This window comes from Sus scrofa, chromosome 7 (genome assembly GCF_000003025.6).
Source record: "Sus scrofa isolate TJ Tabasco breed Duroc chromosome 7, Sscrofa11.1, whole genome shotgun sequence".
Classification (NCBI taxonomy): Eukaryota; Metazoa; Chordata; class Mammalia; order Artiodactyla; family Suidae; genus Sus; species Sus scrofa.
Genome location: NC_010449.5, coordinates 80,557,737 through 80,577,745, shown reverse-complemented (window position 1 = coordinate 80,577,745; position 20,009 = coordinate 80,557,737). Strand labels below are relative to the sequence as shown.

At 38.6% G+C, this 20,009-nt stretch overlaps 2 protein-coding genes across 2 annotated transcripts in view; one reads left to right on the top strand and one right to left on the bottom strand.

Moving 5' to 3' along the window:
• The window catches only part of AVEN (apoptosis and caspase activation inhibitor), a 192,784-nt gene that overhangs the window by 62,375 nt on the left and 110,400 nt on the right, over positions 1-20,009 (bottom strand).
• On the top strand, positions 6,657-8,530 carry LOC110261685 (chromobox protein homolog 3). Its single transcript, XM_021099910.1, has one exon. It carries the CDS (start codon positions 6,771-6,773, stop codon positions 7,320-7,322), a length of 552 nt encoding a protein of 183 aa, XP_020955569.1. The 5' UTR covers positions 6,657-6,770; the 3' UTR covers positions 7,323-8,530.

Here is a 20,009-nt window from a genome sequence, read left to right as displayed (position 1 = left end):
AGCATACAGCAGCCAGCTAAAAGGGGCTTTCAAATGGCCACCTCTAGAATAAACTGAGATGTGCTACAACTATAAAACACACACCAGATTTCAAATATTTAGTACTCTCCCATATATATACCAATAATTTTTACACTGATTAAACATTGAAATAATATTCTGGATATATCTAAAGTATATTATTAACATTAATTGCATTTTTTCCTGCTTTTTATAATGTGGCTACTAAAAAATTTTAAATCATGTATGTGGCTCCCATTATTGCACAGTGCTGCCATACAGCACTGTTTTTTAAGAGATTTTAAAAAGAAAATCAATTTTTTTAATGAGCTAAACTATAGTGTCTAGAACTACACTGGATAATAAAACTTTTTTAAAACACAGGAAGTAATTACTACAAACCAGGATGGTGGTTACTAATAGAGGCAAGGCCTGGGCTGGGACTAGGATGGGACATAAGCGGACCTCTGGGGTGTGATTTTTTTTTTTTTTTCTCTTGAGTCAGGTGGTGATCACAAGGGTATCTGCCCTGTGATTAAGAAACACATTTATTTTGTGCAGTTTTCTGTACCTGTTTTATTTTAATAAAATTATGTGACAAAAACAGAAATAAGATACTCCACTTTATTTTTTTTATATAAAGCAGATTCTTATATGTATCTAAGAAAAGCAAAGCAGAATCAATTGATAGGCCTGGAAAAAATTAACCAAATTCTAAACACTTCTTGAAGGTACTTTTTTTTTTTTTTTTTTTTTTTTTTGGTCTTTTGTTGTTGTTGTTGTTGCTATTTCTTGGGCCGCTCCCGCGGCATATGGAGGTTCCCAGGCTAGGGGTCCAATCGGAGCTGTAGCCACCGGCCTACGCCAGAGCCACAGCAACGCGGGATCCGAGCCGCGTCGGCAACCTACACCACAGCTCACGGCAACGCCAAATCGTTAACCCACTGAGCAAGGGCAGGGACCAAACCCGCAACCTCATGGTTCCCAGTCGGATTCGTTAACCACTGTGCCACGACGGGAACTCCTTGAAGATACTTTTAAATGACCATAAAAATTTAAGCTCATTTAGCTCCTACTAGGGACTTTCAAAATCAAACAGATGTTATAAATCTAGCAATCTTCTTCTAAATCTTGTTTATTAAATAATTTAGACAACACAAGCTGAACATTACTACAATTGTGTCAAAGAAAAACAGCGTTTTATGAAATTTGATGAAGCATGCTATGTCTTCCAGGCTTTTAAATTAGAGCACGCTTTTTTATAATTAAACTTTTTCTTACAAATTATATGGTCTCAAATGACTAAACAATTCCCTCAATGTGGAGAAAATTAATCCACCTTTCTAATGGAGGTTAATACTGTTGACTTCTCATAAAAAACAAGAACAAGCATATACCTCTGCTTTTGTTTGTGGAGTTTTTTTTTTTGGTTGTTGCTTTATTTTGTTTTGGGGGTTTGGGGTTTTTTTTATTCCCTGCAGCATATGGAGTTCCCAAGCCTGGAATCCAATCCAAGCCACAGTTGCAACCTACTTCACAGCTGCGGCAACACTGGATCCTTAAGCGAGTGTGCCAGGCCAGGGATTGAACCTGTATCCTGGCACTGCAGAGACACCCCCACCCATCAATTCCATTCAGCCATGGCAGGAACTTCTTTGAGTTTTTTAAGAAAAAGACGCATCTTTTAAAAAGAAAATTTTAGTAGAAATTTTCTTAGGGAAAAAAGGAGAAATATTCTAGACCCTAGGCCAGCCTTCAATAACATTCAAAAACACTGGGTAATGGTTAACATTATACAGCAAAGGCAAATACAGTAAGGTAATTCTAACCTTAGCAAGACAAAACTGGAATTTCTCAAAAAAGTAGGTGTGTGGAGTTCCTATCATTGCTCAGCAGTAACGAACCTGACTAGTATCCATGAGGATGATTCAGGTTTGATCCCTGGCCTTGCTCTGGGATAAGGATCTGGTGTTGCCATGAGCCGTGGTATCGTCACAGATGCAGCTTGATCTGGCACTGCTATGGCTGTGATGTAGGCCAGCAGCTGCAGCTCTGATTCCACCCCAAACCGCTTCTAGTTACTGCTCTGAGCTTGATTACTCTTCTAACTGCAGTCACACACTATGTGATTCTTTGCGACTTCACTTGGTCCTAATATTTTTTTTGTCAACACTTTATGGGGTTCCTTTTCATAGCAGTCCCATCCTTAAATCTGACCAATATCTTAATCCCAGTACTCTCTTTAATCTTTCTCCTACTACTTGGAAAAGGACACATCGCTTTTATGATTATAGAAGGAATCCGTGTTCAAAGCAAAATACTTGAAAAAGAAAAAAAGAAGGTATTGGTTCCTGAAGGCCTACTACTTAAAAAGAATCACTATGAACATAATTATATTATAGTCCAAATAAGGTCCTTACAGTTGTTATTATTCTACGTGTCTTGTTTCTGGATACATACAGATGTAGAGAAACATTTTAACAAACTGGTATTACAACACACACAATGGATTTTTCTTTTCTGTTTCATTGATCCTACCATAGGTTTTTGTCCTTCTCCTTGTCCTGTTCCCTTCGTGTTCTAGGTTCACTTCAGTAAAGACCATTAACGTTCTTCCTGCCTTTAGTCTTGTACCTCTAAACCACACACCATATAGAGTCTTCCTAATTTGCAAATCTCATTGTCATGCTTTGCTTAAAACCCCTGAATAACCACTACGTGGAAGACCAAGTCAAAGATCTTTAGGATTCTGAAGAGGGCACCGTTATCTGCTCCCTGCAACCTCAGCAGCCTGACACCCGAAGCACTAACCCGCCTGCCTCCTTACGCTCCAGTGACTCCCCAAACGCACTGTGATGCATCTCGCCTCCAGGCCCTGGCTTTTGTCCTTCCTTCCTCCTCTGGAATGACGGCCCCCCTTTTCTTCATCATCTAGCTCACTCACTATACATTTTAAAAGCAACCTTCTTCATCCCCTTCCACAAAGGGTTCCTTTTAACCCATGCAGCCTGAATTAGCAGCCCTTTTCTGCTCACTCTAACAGCCTGACATTCCTCTGCTACTGGATGTACCACACGGTTTCCTAATGACTCACTGTATGTTTGTCTATCCTACCACCAGACTGTAAGCTTGAGGGCAAGGACCACTTCTGATTCATCTTTGGATCTCTAGCACAGTGGCAAGTACACAAAAGACACCCCCATAAGTGTCTGATGATTAATTTTCTAAGTATACTTTCCCATTTCTTCAGTTTTCAATAGCTGGATTTTTGTCTGCTCTGGATAATATTTAATGCTTTTCTACAAAGTCTAGCTTCAACCACTGCATTCCTCCCACTGGATTTTAGTTTTTAAAAAAGTGACACTCTCTACACTAAGATTCTCATTCCTAAAATTATCTACAAAATAGCAACAGATTCATGGACAAGGAGAGCAGATTTGTGGTTGCCAAGGGGGAGGTGGGTGGGGGAAGGATGGAGTGGGAGTTTGGGATTAGCAGATGGAAGCTACTATATACAAAGGGGATAAACAAGGTCCTACTGTGTGGCATGGAGAACTAATAACACAGAGAACTATATTCAATATCCTATGAAAAACCATAATGGAAAAGACTATTTTTAAAGCATGTGTATATAAATATATACACTTATATGTATACTCACATATATATGTATGTGTATATACACATGTGTAACTGAATCACTTTGCTGTACAGCAGAAATTAACACTACATTGTAAATCAATGATACTTCAATTTTTAAAAACCCACTAAAATACTGGGGCAAAATGTGATAGTTGTCACATAATTTAACCACTCCAATAGTGGTGGAAATTTAGATGGCTTCCCATGTTTCATTACAAATGATGATTTGATTAACATTTTTGGGCATAAATCTTTATCTGATCCTTTTTTTTTTTTTTGAGCTTTTTAAGGTCGCACCCGTGGCATATGGAAGTTCCTAGGCTAGGATTCCATTCAGAGCTACAGCTGCCAGCCTATGCCACAGCCACAGAACTGCAGGATCCAAGCTGCATCTGCGACCTACACCATAGCTCACAGCAATGCCAGATCCCCAACCTGCTGAGCAAGGCCAGGGATCGAACCCACATCCTCATGGATACTGGTCAGCTTTGTTTCCACTGTGCTACAATGGGAACTTCCTGATCCTCTATTTCTTAATGATAAGAATCAGAATTGTAAAAATTATTTTAAAGGGAGAACATTCTTTATACCTAGTAACATAGTACTTTAAAGGTTCTATCAATTACATTGCCAATAACTATGTCATCAGAGCGCCTCTCACACTACACTTTCAACAACAGGGAACATCATCATCTCCTTTATATTCACTGATTTGATAGGAAACGGCATTTACATTTAACCATTTCGATCTGTACTCTATGGATAAGTGTATCAAAATAACATTCAGTCTCACTAGTTAGGAATAGAGATGGCTATTAACAGCCATAGTTTTTAAATCTGGCTCTTAAAAGACTAACTAGAACAATCTCACTGATCCAATGGTCCCTATCTTCTTCTCTCACCCTCTTTACCATGTTCTACACTTACTGAGTTGTATTTTTGAACACCTAAAAGGTTACAGAATGATAACTACCTTTTCTAAACTCTGAGACAGCCCCCACTCCTCACCAACCCTCCTTACCTTAGTGAACCTGGATTCCACTTCCACACGTCTATTTCCTTGTCCTATTTATTACGCTGTATACCAAATCTTCTTTCAAATTTTTTTTTAAAAAGCCCAGAACATCTACTTTGTACATATACTTCTTTTGAAGTTTGCTAGTTATTGTTTCAAGAAAGAGGCTAGCATCAGTACCCTCCTTGTTGCCACTTCCTTAAGCCTCTGGGACTCTCACAGCTTAATGAAGAGAAAACTGGTCCTGTTGGACAGGATCTCCAGTACAGCAGAACTGGCTTTGGAAAACAGCGTGCCCTGGGAATGTTTCTCATATTTAGCTAGCATGAATTCCTCTGGCATGGGAATTCATCTTCACATATGGTCAAAGTCTCTTGCAGGCATAACCAGCTTGCCGGAGTAACCTCTTAACCACCAGTGAATGACTGACTTATTTTAGGACCTTTAAAGAAAAACGATTGGCTCTTCTCATATCCCAACAAAAATACCAAAAAATAACAAAAAATAGCAGTAGCAACAGCAGCAGCTCTACTACAGGTTCTATACTCTTCATATGCAGGAAGTACTATTACCGCCCCATTTTACAGTAATAAATGAGGAAACTCAAGAATAGAAGGTTATAGGACTTGTTCAAGTGCAATCCTGGTGGCCCTTTGTACGGGCTACAAAGTCCTCTGCTCTTACCCACCCTTCTGCCTCTGTAGTGCTGGCTTCATGCAGGATTGACAGGTATGATTTTCTTCTACAAAATTAGTTTTCTATTGAAGTACAGTTGATTTACAATGCTGTGTTCATTTCTGCTATAAGCAAAGTTATTCAGCTATCATCTATATACATTTTTATATTCCTTCCCATTATGATTTATCTCACGATATTGAATACAGTTCCCTGTGCTATATATTAGGACCTTGTCGTTTATCCCTTCCATATGTAACAGCCTGCATCTGCTAATCCCAAACTCCCAGTCCATCCCTCCCCCACAGCAACCACAAGCCTGTTCTCTATGATAAGTCTGACTCTTAAAAACACAAAAACTCAGAAAAACATCTTACCAACTTGAAAAATAGTGCCCCACCCATATTTTATTACTATTATTATTAAAGCACTCTCAACACATGAACCAACTCCTAATAAATACAGACTAACCTCTGTAGGTCTGTACCCATACACCTGATGTCCACAAAACAGTGCCTATCCTTCAGGAGCTCACAAACTAGTTAGGAGGAAAAACAGCCAAGTTCCAGTGATAGACACAAACAGGGACTGTTCACATTTCAGAAAAGAGCCTGCTGTAAACGGATAGTCAGAAACCGTTTGGCAGAACAGATGAGATTTCTTTTGCAATAGAGTGTGGAGTGGAATGACTCAGAGAGACTGGAGTGAGAAGAGTGAGTAAGAGGGGACGTTCATGGCAGGAGGAACTTCGCCTAAAGTCACAGGCATGAGGAAGCCATGCTGGAGCAGGGGTGGTTCTCTCCTGTTGGCAAGGAGGGTTCTTTAGGAAAATGGAAACCAAGAGAGTTGGAAAGGTAAGCTGGGACCAGACTGTGCATTGCCTTGAAATGGTGGAAGATGATATGTAAGTGGCAGCTGGAATGGTGAGAAAGCAATGCCCTTGTGAGGACGGAGAGCCAGGTTCATCTGGACACATCTCCCCCTATTCTGAAAATATAGGCACAAAATTTAAGCATGTCCACAAATCTCCATAACTGCTAAGGAAAGAGAACAAAAGAAAAACTCAGGGCACATGCTAACATGGCTGTACCATCCTGCCTCCTCTTTCAGGTCTTCTATCATCTTCCACAGCACAAATATGTGTATGGGCGCAGGGGCAGCAAGGAGGGAGGAGGGCAAGGCCAGGGAGAAAGACTGGGAAGAAACAGCTACCAGCAAGCCTAGAATTCACGTGCTCCTTTGTGAGCTGGGAAGGAATGGAATGTGGAAATGCTCTAGGGCAGGAGGAGGGCAGTGAACCTGGTCAGGTCTTTTTGTAAACAATTAGCGCTCGGATGTGGCTGGAGCTAGAGGCGCGCAGGGCCGAGGACGCCGCAGATCTGGGACCCGGAGCAGCTCTGAGGCGGTGAATAATAGCTCTTCAAGTCTGCAATAAAAAATGGCCTCCAATAAAACTACATTGCAAAAAATGGGAAAGAAACAAAATGGAAAAAGTAAAAAAGTTGAAGAGGCAGAGCCTGAAGAATTTGTTGTAGAAAAAGTACTGGACCGACGTGTAGTGAATGGGAAAGTGGAATATTTCCTAAAGTGGAAGGGGTTTACAGATGCAGACAATACTTGGGAACCTGAAGAAAATTTGGATTGTCCAGAGTTAATTGAAGCATTTCTTAATTCTCAAAAAGCTGGTAAAGAAAAAGATGGAGCAAAAAGAAAGTCATTATCTGACAGTGAATCTGATGATAGCAAATCAAAGAAGAAAAGAGATGCTGCTGATAAACCAAGAGGTTTTGCCAGAGGTCTTGATCCAGAACGAATAATTGGTGCCACAGACAGCAGTGGAGAATTAATGTTTCTCATGAAATGGAAAGATTCAGATGAGGCGGACTTGGTGCTGGCAAAAGAGGCAAATATGAAGTGTCCTCAAATTGTAATTGCTTTTTATGAAGAGAGGCTAACTTGGCATTCTTGTCCAGAAGATGAAGCTCAATAATTGTTTGCATTGCTTTTTATATATATTTATACATATATATAAAATCTGGGTCTCAGTTTTTTTTGATTATTAGTGTGAAGAAATAATGACATTCTAATGAAAATCAAGTTTGATATGTTCGTTTTGAAGTAGTATTGGGCAAGTTGTTGGGGATTTTTGTTTTTTGCATCTGTAGCACTGGTTACTTTGAACAAATAAAAGCTTTCTGTAGTTGCTTCCTTTAGCAGAAAAGAACATTTGATACTATGGTATATTATTTCCTCGGCATTAGAGAACAGCTTTTCTAAATGTTGGGGAAAATCTATAGTCATTGCTCAATCAGAATTTAGAATTTGCATTTAACTCATAAATGCTTAAGGACCATTCTGGGTTTTTCATGTGTGTATACATAAAATACATAAATATGTGGCTTGGGGTTTTTTTGTTTTGGGGTATTTTTTAATACATTTACCAAAACAAAAATAGCATTTCACAACCATGCATAATCCCATGTTTCCGGGATTCCATAATTTTAAGCAATATAAGAAATCATTTCGACTTAAACTGAAATTTTTCAAGTCTTAACATTTCAAATTAATTTTGTAATTAATTGGACAACTTTAAACAATTTAAATTGGACACTTTAAAGCAGCCATATCAGAATCTGTATCCATATCTACAGTCATATAAATGCAGTTTTATATCAGAATCCCTAAAAGGAAAATTTTATCACTACCAACAGCCTCCCCACTCAAATGAAAAAACTAGAAAAATCCTACTGTGTTTTAAATAAGCCAAGCAACACTTAGTTAAATGGACATTTAAAGGTTCCTTCTGGTGAACCATTACTTTACAAGAAGTTAAAATCCCTGTGCTGTATTATATTGACTGAAATGCCATGATACATGGAATTTCTAAGACTTGTTCATGGAAATCTAATCAGTTAAGTTAGCAATTGAAGACCTGCAGGAATAAATGGAGTAAACTTTTGTAATCTAAACTTCACCTGCATGTTTTTTCTTTACCCCAACCCATTTCTTAACTGTAGGCTCAGTCTTCTCAGTATTTGGGTTACTGGTTCAGCAGAAGCCAGGAAAAACAATAATTTTGTAGTAATCAGAATGTTACTCAATTGTATATTGTTTACTTTATTGTAAATATTGGTGAACAGTGGTCAATAAATAGTTTTATATTCCTTTAAAAAAAAAAAAAAAAAAAAAAAAAAAAAACAATTAGCGTCAGAGCGCAACAACAACAAAAAAAATCTAATTGTGTTTAATAGCAGGAGAGTCCTTATCTATGGAATAATTTTATCTTATCTCACTGCAATATAGGTCAATGACAATATTGTGTTAATTTCTGCTGTACAGCACAGTAATTTAGTTATGCATACACATTAATTGCATATTCCTTTCCATTATGGTTTATTACTGAATATAGCTCCCTGTGCTATACAGTAGGACCTTATTGTCTATCCATTCTGTATGTAATAGTTTACATCTGCTAATCCCGAACTCCCAATCCATCCCCACTCTTCCTCCTCAGCAACCACAAGACTGTTCTCTATGTCTGTGAGTCTGCTTCCCTTTCATAGATAAGCCAATTTGTGTCATATTTTAGATTCCACATATAAGTGATAACATAAGGTATCTGTCTTCTTTCTGACTTACTTCACTTAGGATGATAATCTCTAGGTTCATCCATGTTGCTGCAAATGGCATTACTTCATTTTTTTTTTTTTATGGCCAGGTAGTATTCCATTGTAAATATGCCTCATATTTTTTTTATTCAAGGAGTCAGTTTAGCAGGATGTACCTATTCTTTCCAGGATCACTTACAGTTGACAAATCTGGAACCTTTGGATTTATGGAATAGAATGGGGGATATGTCACAGAAGTTATGTCACCATCAGAGTACAAAATGAAAATACTTCCCAATGCAAACATATACTAACACACCAGAGGCATTGCTTAGAGATGTGGTACCTTAAATGTGGCCAGAGGACCATAATGCAATCAGAGAGGACCTAGGGAGTGAGGGGCAGTCCTGGTTCTCAGCATGCCCTGCGGTGCCTCAGGACCATCCTAATCCTTGAAACATTATTAGTAAAACCTAATGGGAGAGAAGATCAGATTCTCATGACTCTGATTTGACAGCTGAATCTGCTGTGTTATCTCAGAACCCTTCTCTTCTGAACAGCTTATTTCATGAAATGTTTTCTACTTTAGATACTTAAAACGTTCCTCCTCTTTTTTGGTTCTGTGACCAATCCTGAGGACATTCACAAATCTCTGTACAAAGCTCAAAGTTTCCTTAGGAAAAAAAATGAGGAAATGAATGGAATGTTCAATCTGCATTGGCTTTACAGGCATTCCAATCAGTATCATATATATGTTTAATAAGTATCAGCTTAAAATAAATGTTTTCTGCATTAACCTAAGAGCACATATTTTAAGGATACAAATTTTATACTATAATTAGAAAATTTTTACAAGATTGAGGCAAACTACATGTAAAAGGGATAAGCTTAAAAGAAGAAGATATTAAAAAAAAAAAGAAGAAGAAGATATGTTTGGTAATTGCCATGCTTTTGCTCCATTTCAGTGAAACATCCTTATTAAGCAGAAAAAAAAGAATTAGTGATAGAAGATATAGTCAAACATTGTGTTACCAATTAAAGGAATGAATACTTGGGAATTTATTCTATCCCTGAAATAGATGTTTAACTCCCACCATGTTAATGATAATTATATGTATCTTTACAATCACAGTCAAGCAGATGCATTAATGAAGAGTAATCACAGTTACTTCACCTGGGCATACCAAATGATTTTACTCCCTCACTACCAGATTGTGAGAGCCTGCAATATTACAAATGCAGAGTGAAGATCAGCAAACTCTTCTGGCAAAGGGCAAATAATAAATATTTTAGGCTTTATGGGTTACATAGTCTCTGCCGCAAGAACTAATTTCGCTGATAGAGTGCAGAAGCGCTGGTAGGCAGTTAGTAAATAAATGTGTAGGGCTGTGTTTCAATAAAACTTATGCAAAGTTCCCCTGCTGCAGCAGCAGGTTAAGGATCTGGCATTGTCACTGTAGTGGCTCCAGTGGCTGCCGTGGTGTAGGTTCAATCCTTCTTCCATGAGTGGTAGATGCGGCCAAAAAAACCACACAAAACTTTATTGGTCCATGGGGACCTGCTGTATAGCACAGCGAACTCTACCCAATATTCTGTGATGATCTATATGGGAAAAGAATCTAAAAAACAATGAATGTGTGTATATGTGTAATTTAATGACTCTGCTGTACAGCAGAAATGGTAACATTGTAAATCAACTGTACCTCAACAAAACTTTAAAAAATGAAAGAAAAAAAAATGGCAGGCAATGGGCCAGATTTGGCCTTCAAGCGGTAACATGTTCATCTGTGATGCAGGGCATCTTCATCTCCACCAACCACACTGCTGGATGCAGAGGACCTAGGGTACAGTTGGTCCCTACCCTCCAAAAAGTAACACAGCTGCTCAGTAATAAAAAGCAGCACATACTGAGCACAAAAAAGTGGAAATAAGGTAGGATTTAGACAAATGAAAACAGGATGAAACCTGGGGTGCTTCTCACTGGGGAAAACAGCTGAGCAAAAATGCACAAGAGTTTAAAACTAACCAAAGTATGACACAGCTTTGGAGAGGAATGCACAACAGGTGAGAGAGTGCAGATCCGATGGCCAGATCTACATAAAGCGGATGAGGTCCCTTTCAGACCCCTTGAGACCTGTGTGTGATTATTAGGTGGTCAATGAGCTTTTCATAGCACATTCATCTTAAATGTTTTACTATGACTGTCTTGAGCTATTTTAACAAACATGCCCCTGGAATTTTTCAAAGCATTTTGAAGCATTCGAGTTATACAGGGGTAAGCATTCACAACACACTCCTGCTTCTCTTGTAGAATATTCCACTATAGAATAGTCCAGAATTATTGGCATTATTTGAAGGAGGTAGGCAATAAATAACTGAAATAATTTGTTCCTGCTCTGAATTAGAGAGAACACATAATTCTATATTGTGAAAACTATAAATTATGTTTTTAACATATATAACTGATCAAATGTCTTTATTTTTAATTTTTTTTATTTATTTTTATCTTTTTAGGGCCGCACTCATGGCATATGCAGGTTCCCAGGCTAGGGGTCAAATTGGAGCCATAGCCACCGACCTACACCACAGCCATGGCAGCGCGGGACCTGAGCCACATCTGCAACCTACACCACAGCTCAGGGCAACACCGAATCCTTAACCCACTGAGGGAGGCCAGGGATAGAACCTTCGTCCTCATGGATGCTGTTAGATTCATTTCCCCTGAGCCATGACAGGAGTCTTTTTAAAACTCCTCATAATAGCAAGTTCCTTTGTGGCACAGAGGGTTAAAGATCTAGCATTGCCACAGCCATGGCACAGGTCAGAACTGTGGCAGGTTCGCTCTCCAGCCTGGGAACTTCCAAGTGCAGCAGGAGTGGGCAAAAAAAAAAAAAAAAAAAAAGAAAAAGAAAAGAAAAAGAAAAAAACTCCTTATAACAAACACCGTTATGTTATAAAAAGCCTTGTTTTAAAATATACTTAATTGTCCACATCCAAAATTAGAATCGAAACTCATTCATCATTAAACTTCGTCAACTATGTCAACTTTTCCAAAACTTCTGGTTATAAGGCAACTCAATGACTTCACACAAGCCCCTTGGACCTTTCTCCTAATGATTCCCTAAAACAATTACAGGAAAAAAAAAAAAAAAAGGTACCACTCCATCTCACCTAACAATATTGTTTGTACAAAGTCCCAGAAGGATAAATGATTCATGCTGACAGGGGATGGAGAGAAATCTACCCCAATCTCCTTTCTGATACTTTCCTTAAGACAAAACCAGGGCTGCTCACCTGATCCCAACAGGATTAAGGTGAAACTGGCAGTCAAAGAAGGAAATCTCTGATGGCCACCCATGACACCTCAGTTGAAGGAATGGGTAAAACAAGAGCAGGACCATTCCACTGCCATTCATTTTGCTCAGGCTCCAGTTACTACTACAGTGACACCACCAGAATCATAAGGCAGAGCTTTTAAGAAAGATGTGTAGGTTACTGGTTATTAAATGCATAGGATACTTAAAGGTAATGCCTGCCCATCAGCACAGGTGAGGCTAAATAATATGAAGTAAGACTGTAGTGAATAAGACACACAAAGAGATTTTTACCTAAAAAGGTTCCAAAGCAAAATTAGCCTGTATGCTGAGTCTTAAGTGTCAGGAAGTTTCCCAAACCATTGTTAGAATTCAACCCCTAACATATTTGGAATGGAAAGCTCTTCATCATATTTATATACCTTGAGAAGCTGATATTTTAGACCTCTTTGGGATATATTGTTCTAATATTAGAAATAAATTTTTTTTTTTTTTTTTTTTTTGTCCTTTTAGGGCCAACACCCTTGGCATATGGAGGATCCCAGGCTAGGGGTAGAATCGGAGCTGTAGCCTCTGGCCTACACCACAGCCACAGCCTCGCCAGATCCAAGCTGCATCTGCAACCTACACCACAGCTCACGGCAATGCCGGATCCTCAACTCACTGATCAAGGCCAGGGATCAAACCCGCAACCTCATTGTTCCTAGTCAGATTCGTTCCCACTGCGCCACAACGGGAACTCCCAGGTTTCCTCATTTTTTGTTTTGGTTTTCTTTTTCTTCCAGTTATATTGAGATGTAATTGAAATACAGCACTGTATAAGCTTTAGGTATACAGTATAATGATCCGATTTAAATACATCATGAAATGTTTATCACAATATCATCCATCATCTCAGATACAGATTTTTAAAAACAGAAAAATGATTTTTTTCATGACAACTCTCAGGACTTACTCTTTACTTTTATTATAACACACAGCAGTGTTAATCATATTTATCATACGGTACATGTAATCACCCCTAGTCCTTACTTAAGAAAGTATTTGTTTCCTCAAACTCCTCCTCTATCATTTAACCTATTTTCTCTTAATTATTCCTTTTCAGCAAAGGAAGATATTGGACAACAATTTTTCTAGCAACCCTTTACGAGGTTTTTTTTTGCAAGATACTATTTTCATTTCTATCAGTTTAAAAACAGCTTTTCAGATGGGGGAGGGGAATATGTCACCTATGTTCATCTGTAAAGCTCATGTTGACTACAAAAATCAAAAAGTGGGAAGAGAAGTACTTCTTCAGAAAACAGTAAAATTAAGTAGCTTTTCAACAACTGCTCTCTCCCTAGCTAAACAATCTGAACTCTTATTTTCTTAGGAACTCAATCATTTCTTTCGTTGCAGCATCTTTTCTATGAACCTTCGTCTTTTTCACAACAACAAGAACAGAAGACACCCGTACTAAGTACACTGGAAGGTTTTCTTTCCGACCTTCCACAGCAGGTCAGGGTTATAGCAGCTCTACCAGGAACAAGACGTGGTGCAGAAGGTGAAGGACGTAGAGGGGGCAGCCTGAGCTTTCATCTCCCTCTATTATTGAGCAGCCATGTAGGTTATTTAAAGTCTCTGAGCCTCAGAACTCTGTTTAAATTGAATAATGGTACCTCACTCTCAGGGCTGTCCTAAGGATTCAACAAGATAATATATTGAGGACTCCTGACAGAGCCTTGCACACGGAAAACGCTAACGCCATGTCTGCCATTATCACCAATCATGCCTTGTATACTGACATCTATTCACTTCAGTGATTCTCCAGGGCTTATATGTATAAGACACTCTAACAGGCACTGCTCCTAACTGTAGTCAGACATTCAGATCTTTCTCTACCATAGAGGATAAAGAACAGTCAGAGGCAGTTTACAAGAAAACTCATGAGGCCTACATTTTGGGGCACCTCATCTGCAGAGGCTCCTTCCAAGGCCCTGGGAGGCCTAGCAATAAATTCATCAGTCATGGGTTTTTGTAGAATTTGCAAAAGAAAGATATTGTAACGGTAATATTAAGCGCATCCTTTCTTCTGACTCTGACTTTATGCTTTCCCTTGTATGGATAGCTTTGGTGTGGCCCTGGGCCTTTGGGGGATTTGAATAAAGAGAATTTGAGTTGGAGACACAGGCAGGATGTAGGAGAATATATAAGATCTATGCATAAGAAAGTTAATCGATTCATCATTTATAATGAAACAGGGGAAACCATCTCAATTTCCACCAATATTGGAATGGTGAAATTGTGTGATAACTATCAAAGGGAGTATTATACAGCCATTAGGTTTGGGCTGTTGAAAAATATATGGTAACTTTGGACACATTTATGAATTAATCTTCATTTTAAATGGTGCGCTTAGAATGTGTACAATTTATTAATGCATGTGGTTTGCAGTCACTTCCAGACATCTTGATACAAGAGTTCATCAACAGATGATGGACATTTAGGCATTTGCAGCAACATGGATATAACTAGAGATTCTCATACTAATAGAAGTTAGAAAGAGAAAGACAAATACCATATGATATTATGGATATGTGAAATCTATAACACAAACGAACCTATCCACGAAAGAGACTCACAGACATAGAGAATGAATGTGTAGCTGTCAAGAGGGAGGGGGGAGGGAGGGGATGGACAGAGTTTGGGGTTGGTAGATGGAAACCATTACATTTCGAATAGATAAGCAATGAGGTCCTACTGTACAGCACAGGGAACTGTATCAAGTCTCTTGGGATAGAACATGATGGAAGATAGTATGGGGTTGGAATATATATATATATATATATATATATATATATATATATATATATAGCATGGATCATTTTTCTGTACTGCAGAAATTGCCGCAACATTGTAAATCAACTATACTTAAAAAAAGTTTTAAAAATAAGTGCTTCAGGGAGTTCCCGTCGTGGCGCAGTGGTTAACAAATCCGACTAGGAACCATGAGGTTGCAGGTTCCGTCCCTGCCCTTGCTCAGTGGGTTAACGATCCGGCGTTGCCGTGAGCTGTGGTGTAGGTTGCAGACACGGCTTAGATCCCGCATTGCTGTGGCTCTGGCGTAGGCTGGGAGCTACAGCTCTGATTAGACCTTTAGCCTGGGAACCTCCATATGCCGCGGGAGCGGCCCAAGAAATGGCAAAAAGACCGAAAAAAAAATAGTAAGTGCTTCAGGAAGTGCACACACACACACAAAAGGAAACCCCCTCTGTTCAATAATGCACTGGTATGACTATTAAAAAATGTCCCATGGGAGTTTCCGTCGTGGCACAGTGGTTAACAAATCCGACTAGGAACCATGAGGTTGCGGGTTCGGCCCCTGCCCTTGCTCAGTGGGTTAACGATCCGGCGTTGCCGTGAGCTGTGGTGTAGGTTGCAGACACGGCTCGGATCCCGCGTTGCTGTGGCTCTGGCATAGGCCAGTGGCTACAGGTCCGATTCAACCCCTAGCCTGGGAACCTCCATATGCCGCAGGAGCGGCCCAAAGAAATGACACCAAAAAAAAAAAAAAAAAAAGTCCCATGACAAAACTTTCCTTGAAAAAGACACATGCACCCTCATGTTCATTGCAGCACTATTCAAAATAGCCAAGACATGGAAACAACCTAAATGTCCATCGACAGATGACTGGATTAAGGAGTTGTGGTATATATACACAATGGAATACTACTCAGCTATAAAAAAAACAATTAATGCCATTTGCAGCAACATGGATGGAACTGGAAACTCTCATACTAAGTGAAGTAAGTCAGAAAGAGAAAGACAAATACCACATGATATCACTTATACCTGGAATCTAATATATGGCACAAATGAACCTTTCCACAGAAAAGGAAAACATGGACTTGGAGAATAAACCTGTGGTTCCCAAGGGGGAGGGAATGAGATTGATTGGGAATTTGGGGTTAACAGATGCAAACTATTGCCCTTGGAATGGATAAGCAATGAGATCCAATGTATAGCACTGGGAACTATATCTAGTCACTTATGATGGAGCATGATAATATGAGAAAAAAATGTATACACGCATGTGTAACTGGGTCACCTTGCTGTGTAGTAGCAAATTGACAGAACACCGTAAACCAGCTATAATGGAAAAAATAAAAATTATTAAAAAAAAAAGTCCCATGAAACTCAGGTTATGCCACTACAACAGAGACAAGAACAAACACTTTCCTAAGTGCTGTCAATTCAGAGATGAGTCTCTGCACAAGAAAACTTAAAAGCACCATAGAATTAGGTTCAAGGTTGTTCAAGCTATGAAAGAAAGCTAAAAGAAGTATTCCCAAATTTGACCAAAGAAGCAAGGCTGGCAAGGACAAAGCAGAAGGCGGTAGGTCTGTGGGGTTAGCAGAGAAGGTGGCCCTGAAAGAATGCAAGAGAGAGAGGCTGCAGACAGCAAGTCTAGGCTGAAGAATGCGCTTGGAGGATGAACCAACAGTGCAGAAGTCTGAAGCTGAATGATGGGGAACAGTGAAACAGAAAGAATGTTCTCCAAGAAATAGGTCACTGGGGGAGGCAGAAAACTTGCTCTTGGTGGCACTTAAGAACCATGGAGGTTGAGAATGGGACACCCGACCCAGAATAGTCAATTACATACAGCATATAAAGCACACAGTTTTATCACTTGAGCACCTGAGTCTTACTTGCTATTTGATGCATCCTGCCTCCCAGTCTCATCTTATTCCCTCCCAGGTCTTTATGCTGAAAGTCACAGAGGCACAGAAGTGCCAACCATAGTCACCCAGGAAATTTAAAGTCAGATCGCTGATATCCTGTCTTCCTATTTTTGAGTGATGATTTCAGGCAAATTGCCCACATCTTCATAGCTGTAGACAGTCTTTCAAAAGACAGGACTGGGGCCTACCTCTGGGTCAAGGAAAAGAAAAAGAAAAGCAACTGTAGGTTGGGTGCCGGGGCCAACCTTGTGAGAGACCACAGGAAGCAGGCTGGTTTTCAAGGGTGCTGAATTTATAAATGCTGCAAGGATTCACTGGATTTATAATTGTTTAAACAAACCATGAAACTAAAGCAAGAATCTCTACCACCATTACAAAATTAGAAGCTGTTTCAGCAAGCCACCTAAATTTGCACACAAAGGCGGGGGCGGGGGGGGGGGGAAGAGGTAGCTATTACTGTGACGAATTACTCTTTACTACCCTTTTCAAAGATAGATCAAAACACCCTTTAACAAATGTCAATTTAATTTTACTGCTGGAGATTAGCAGCAGGTGATAAATGGGAAACACAGTGTCCCTAAATACACAGTGAAGCAGATCAGTCTAATCTTCATGTATCTAAGAAGGGAAATTTATTCAGAACAAATAGAACATAAGGCATTAAACTACTAGCAAACTGAATAAAGATTATATGATAACAGACTGATGAATACAAGTGTGCGCCGTTATAACTGGCACAACTGCTGCTTAAAAAAAAAAAATCCATTTAGTCCTTTCTTCCTAAGTGCTTTAAATCAGTCATGTGCTTGAGACATACCACAAGGATCCTGTAAAGATATCAGTGTCTTGATGCGATTAGCAAATTGTCCCAGGACAAACTGGTAAATCCCTAAACAGAAAAAAATTAACAAATACCTTCCAGCATTTTACAAATAATCTGCTATCTTTATCTGTCCCTCTGCCTGTTGTTTCCTCATTTTTTAGGAGCAAGCAGAACCATGTTCCACAGCTGAGAAGATTGTATTAGGGGAATAAAGATCTGATTCAAGACAGCAACTTGACATCTCGCCACTCGACACAAGGAAGTAATGTGTGACTTAGTACTATTTTGTGTCCATCTGTGACACAGAACCACTTTAGCAATCCATAGACAGTTTATTAGCCCATTACTAATTTCAAGTCCAGTTTCAGGCAAGTAAAAGTCCAATCCCAGACAAAGAGATTTCCTCCAAAGAATATTACCATGAATAAAATATGCATAAATTATAATCCATAACTCTTTGAGCAATGAAACATGAAACTGCCTGTAAATACCTTTTTGCTAAATGTAAAATGCTATGGAAATAGTCATTAGACCCCAAAATTAAGATTATCATATTAAATATGAAATCCTGAATGAAAGGCAATCTGTTATAATTTAATAAATACTAAGAGCATATTGCATAATCATAATAACAATGATTTCACAATTTTTCAACAGCCCGCTTTTCCCTGGGTAGATCTGATCTTTCACTCGCATACCCCACCCACCCCTTAGAAAAAAACAGAAGGTACAAATAGGTGCTTTTCTTTCAGAATGACTACAATGACAGGTCTGGTATAAACAGTATGTAAATTATCCACAGCCTGAATCGTAAACCATTATCCCTCTTCACTTAAAGGCAGCTTTCAAAAACTGAAATTTACATATTTTATTCAACTTATAGGATCATTTGCATGGATTTATCTTGAAGTTAATTTGGTTATATGCTGACTGAAATAAGAAATCTTTTTAAACCTATTTGCCAGAAAACTATGCTAAATATTTTTATTAAATTCCTTAAAATAAACAATATTATAGCAAAATCAAGCATTTAATTTCAAGTATTTTATCTTTTTTTCCTAATAAAGACATTGGCCATTAGAATTCATGAAGTGAGCATAATACAAGATCTAATTGGTTAGAAAGATTCCTTTCTCGTATCTGGAAGTATAGATCATTTGCAATACAGCAAATAGCTCATCAAGGTCAAAATAATGTGTCAAGCAGAAGAGAAATCAGAGAAGGAATAAAACACTCAGTTCACACTCACTTGAATAGGCTTAGTTCTGAGATGACATTGATCTACAGGGAAAAAAAAAATCACAACGAGAAGTATTGTCTAGCATCCAATAAGGTTAGCTTGAACAGATTCCCAGCATGTAAAAATCTGAAAATCACTGAGTTAAATAAGTACATCTTAGCAGGTCAAGATTCAGGCCATCAAGAACAGCATTAGATGTTATAAACAAGCTTTGTCTATTGACATGAATGAGCAGAAATCTGAAGAATCAAAATAAGCTCCAAGAACCATTGGTCCCCTTTGTAATATATACTATTTAATAGCATACACTCAAGTTTGCAAGTTCAGAACTACTACTTCTAAATCAACAATTTGGAGTCTTCATTTCCACCAGTGGATACACATGTTGAAAAGTCATACAGTAATCTTTAGTCAGTTACATGTGTGCACACAAAAGATAGAGTTTTAGAACAACAATGCGTTGCATACACTACATTACAAGGTACAGGATTTTGGAAGATTGCTTCTATGAGGAAGTTAACCCAACAGGAATACTAAGCAATTATAAAGGAAAAAAATACATAGTCTCCTTAAGCCAGAATTATTTTTATGGAAAACTGGATGACTGCATGTAAATCAATGAAACCAGAACATATCCTCACACCATGCACAAAAATAAACTCAAAATGGCTTAAACACTTAAGCATAAGACAAGACATCATCAAACTCCTAGAAGAGAACATAGGCAAAACATTCTCTGACATCAACCTTATAAATATTTTCTTAGGTCAGTCTCCCAAGGCAACAGAAATAAAAACAAAAAATAAACCAATGGGACTTAAACTGACAAGCTTTTGCACAGCAAAGGAAACCATTAAAAAAAAAAAAAAAGACAACCTATGGAATGGAAGAAAATAGTTTCAAATGATGCAACTGATAAGGGCTTAATCTCTAAAATATACAAGCTTAGACAACTCAGCAGCAAAAAAATC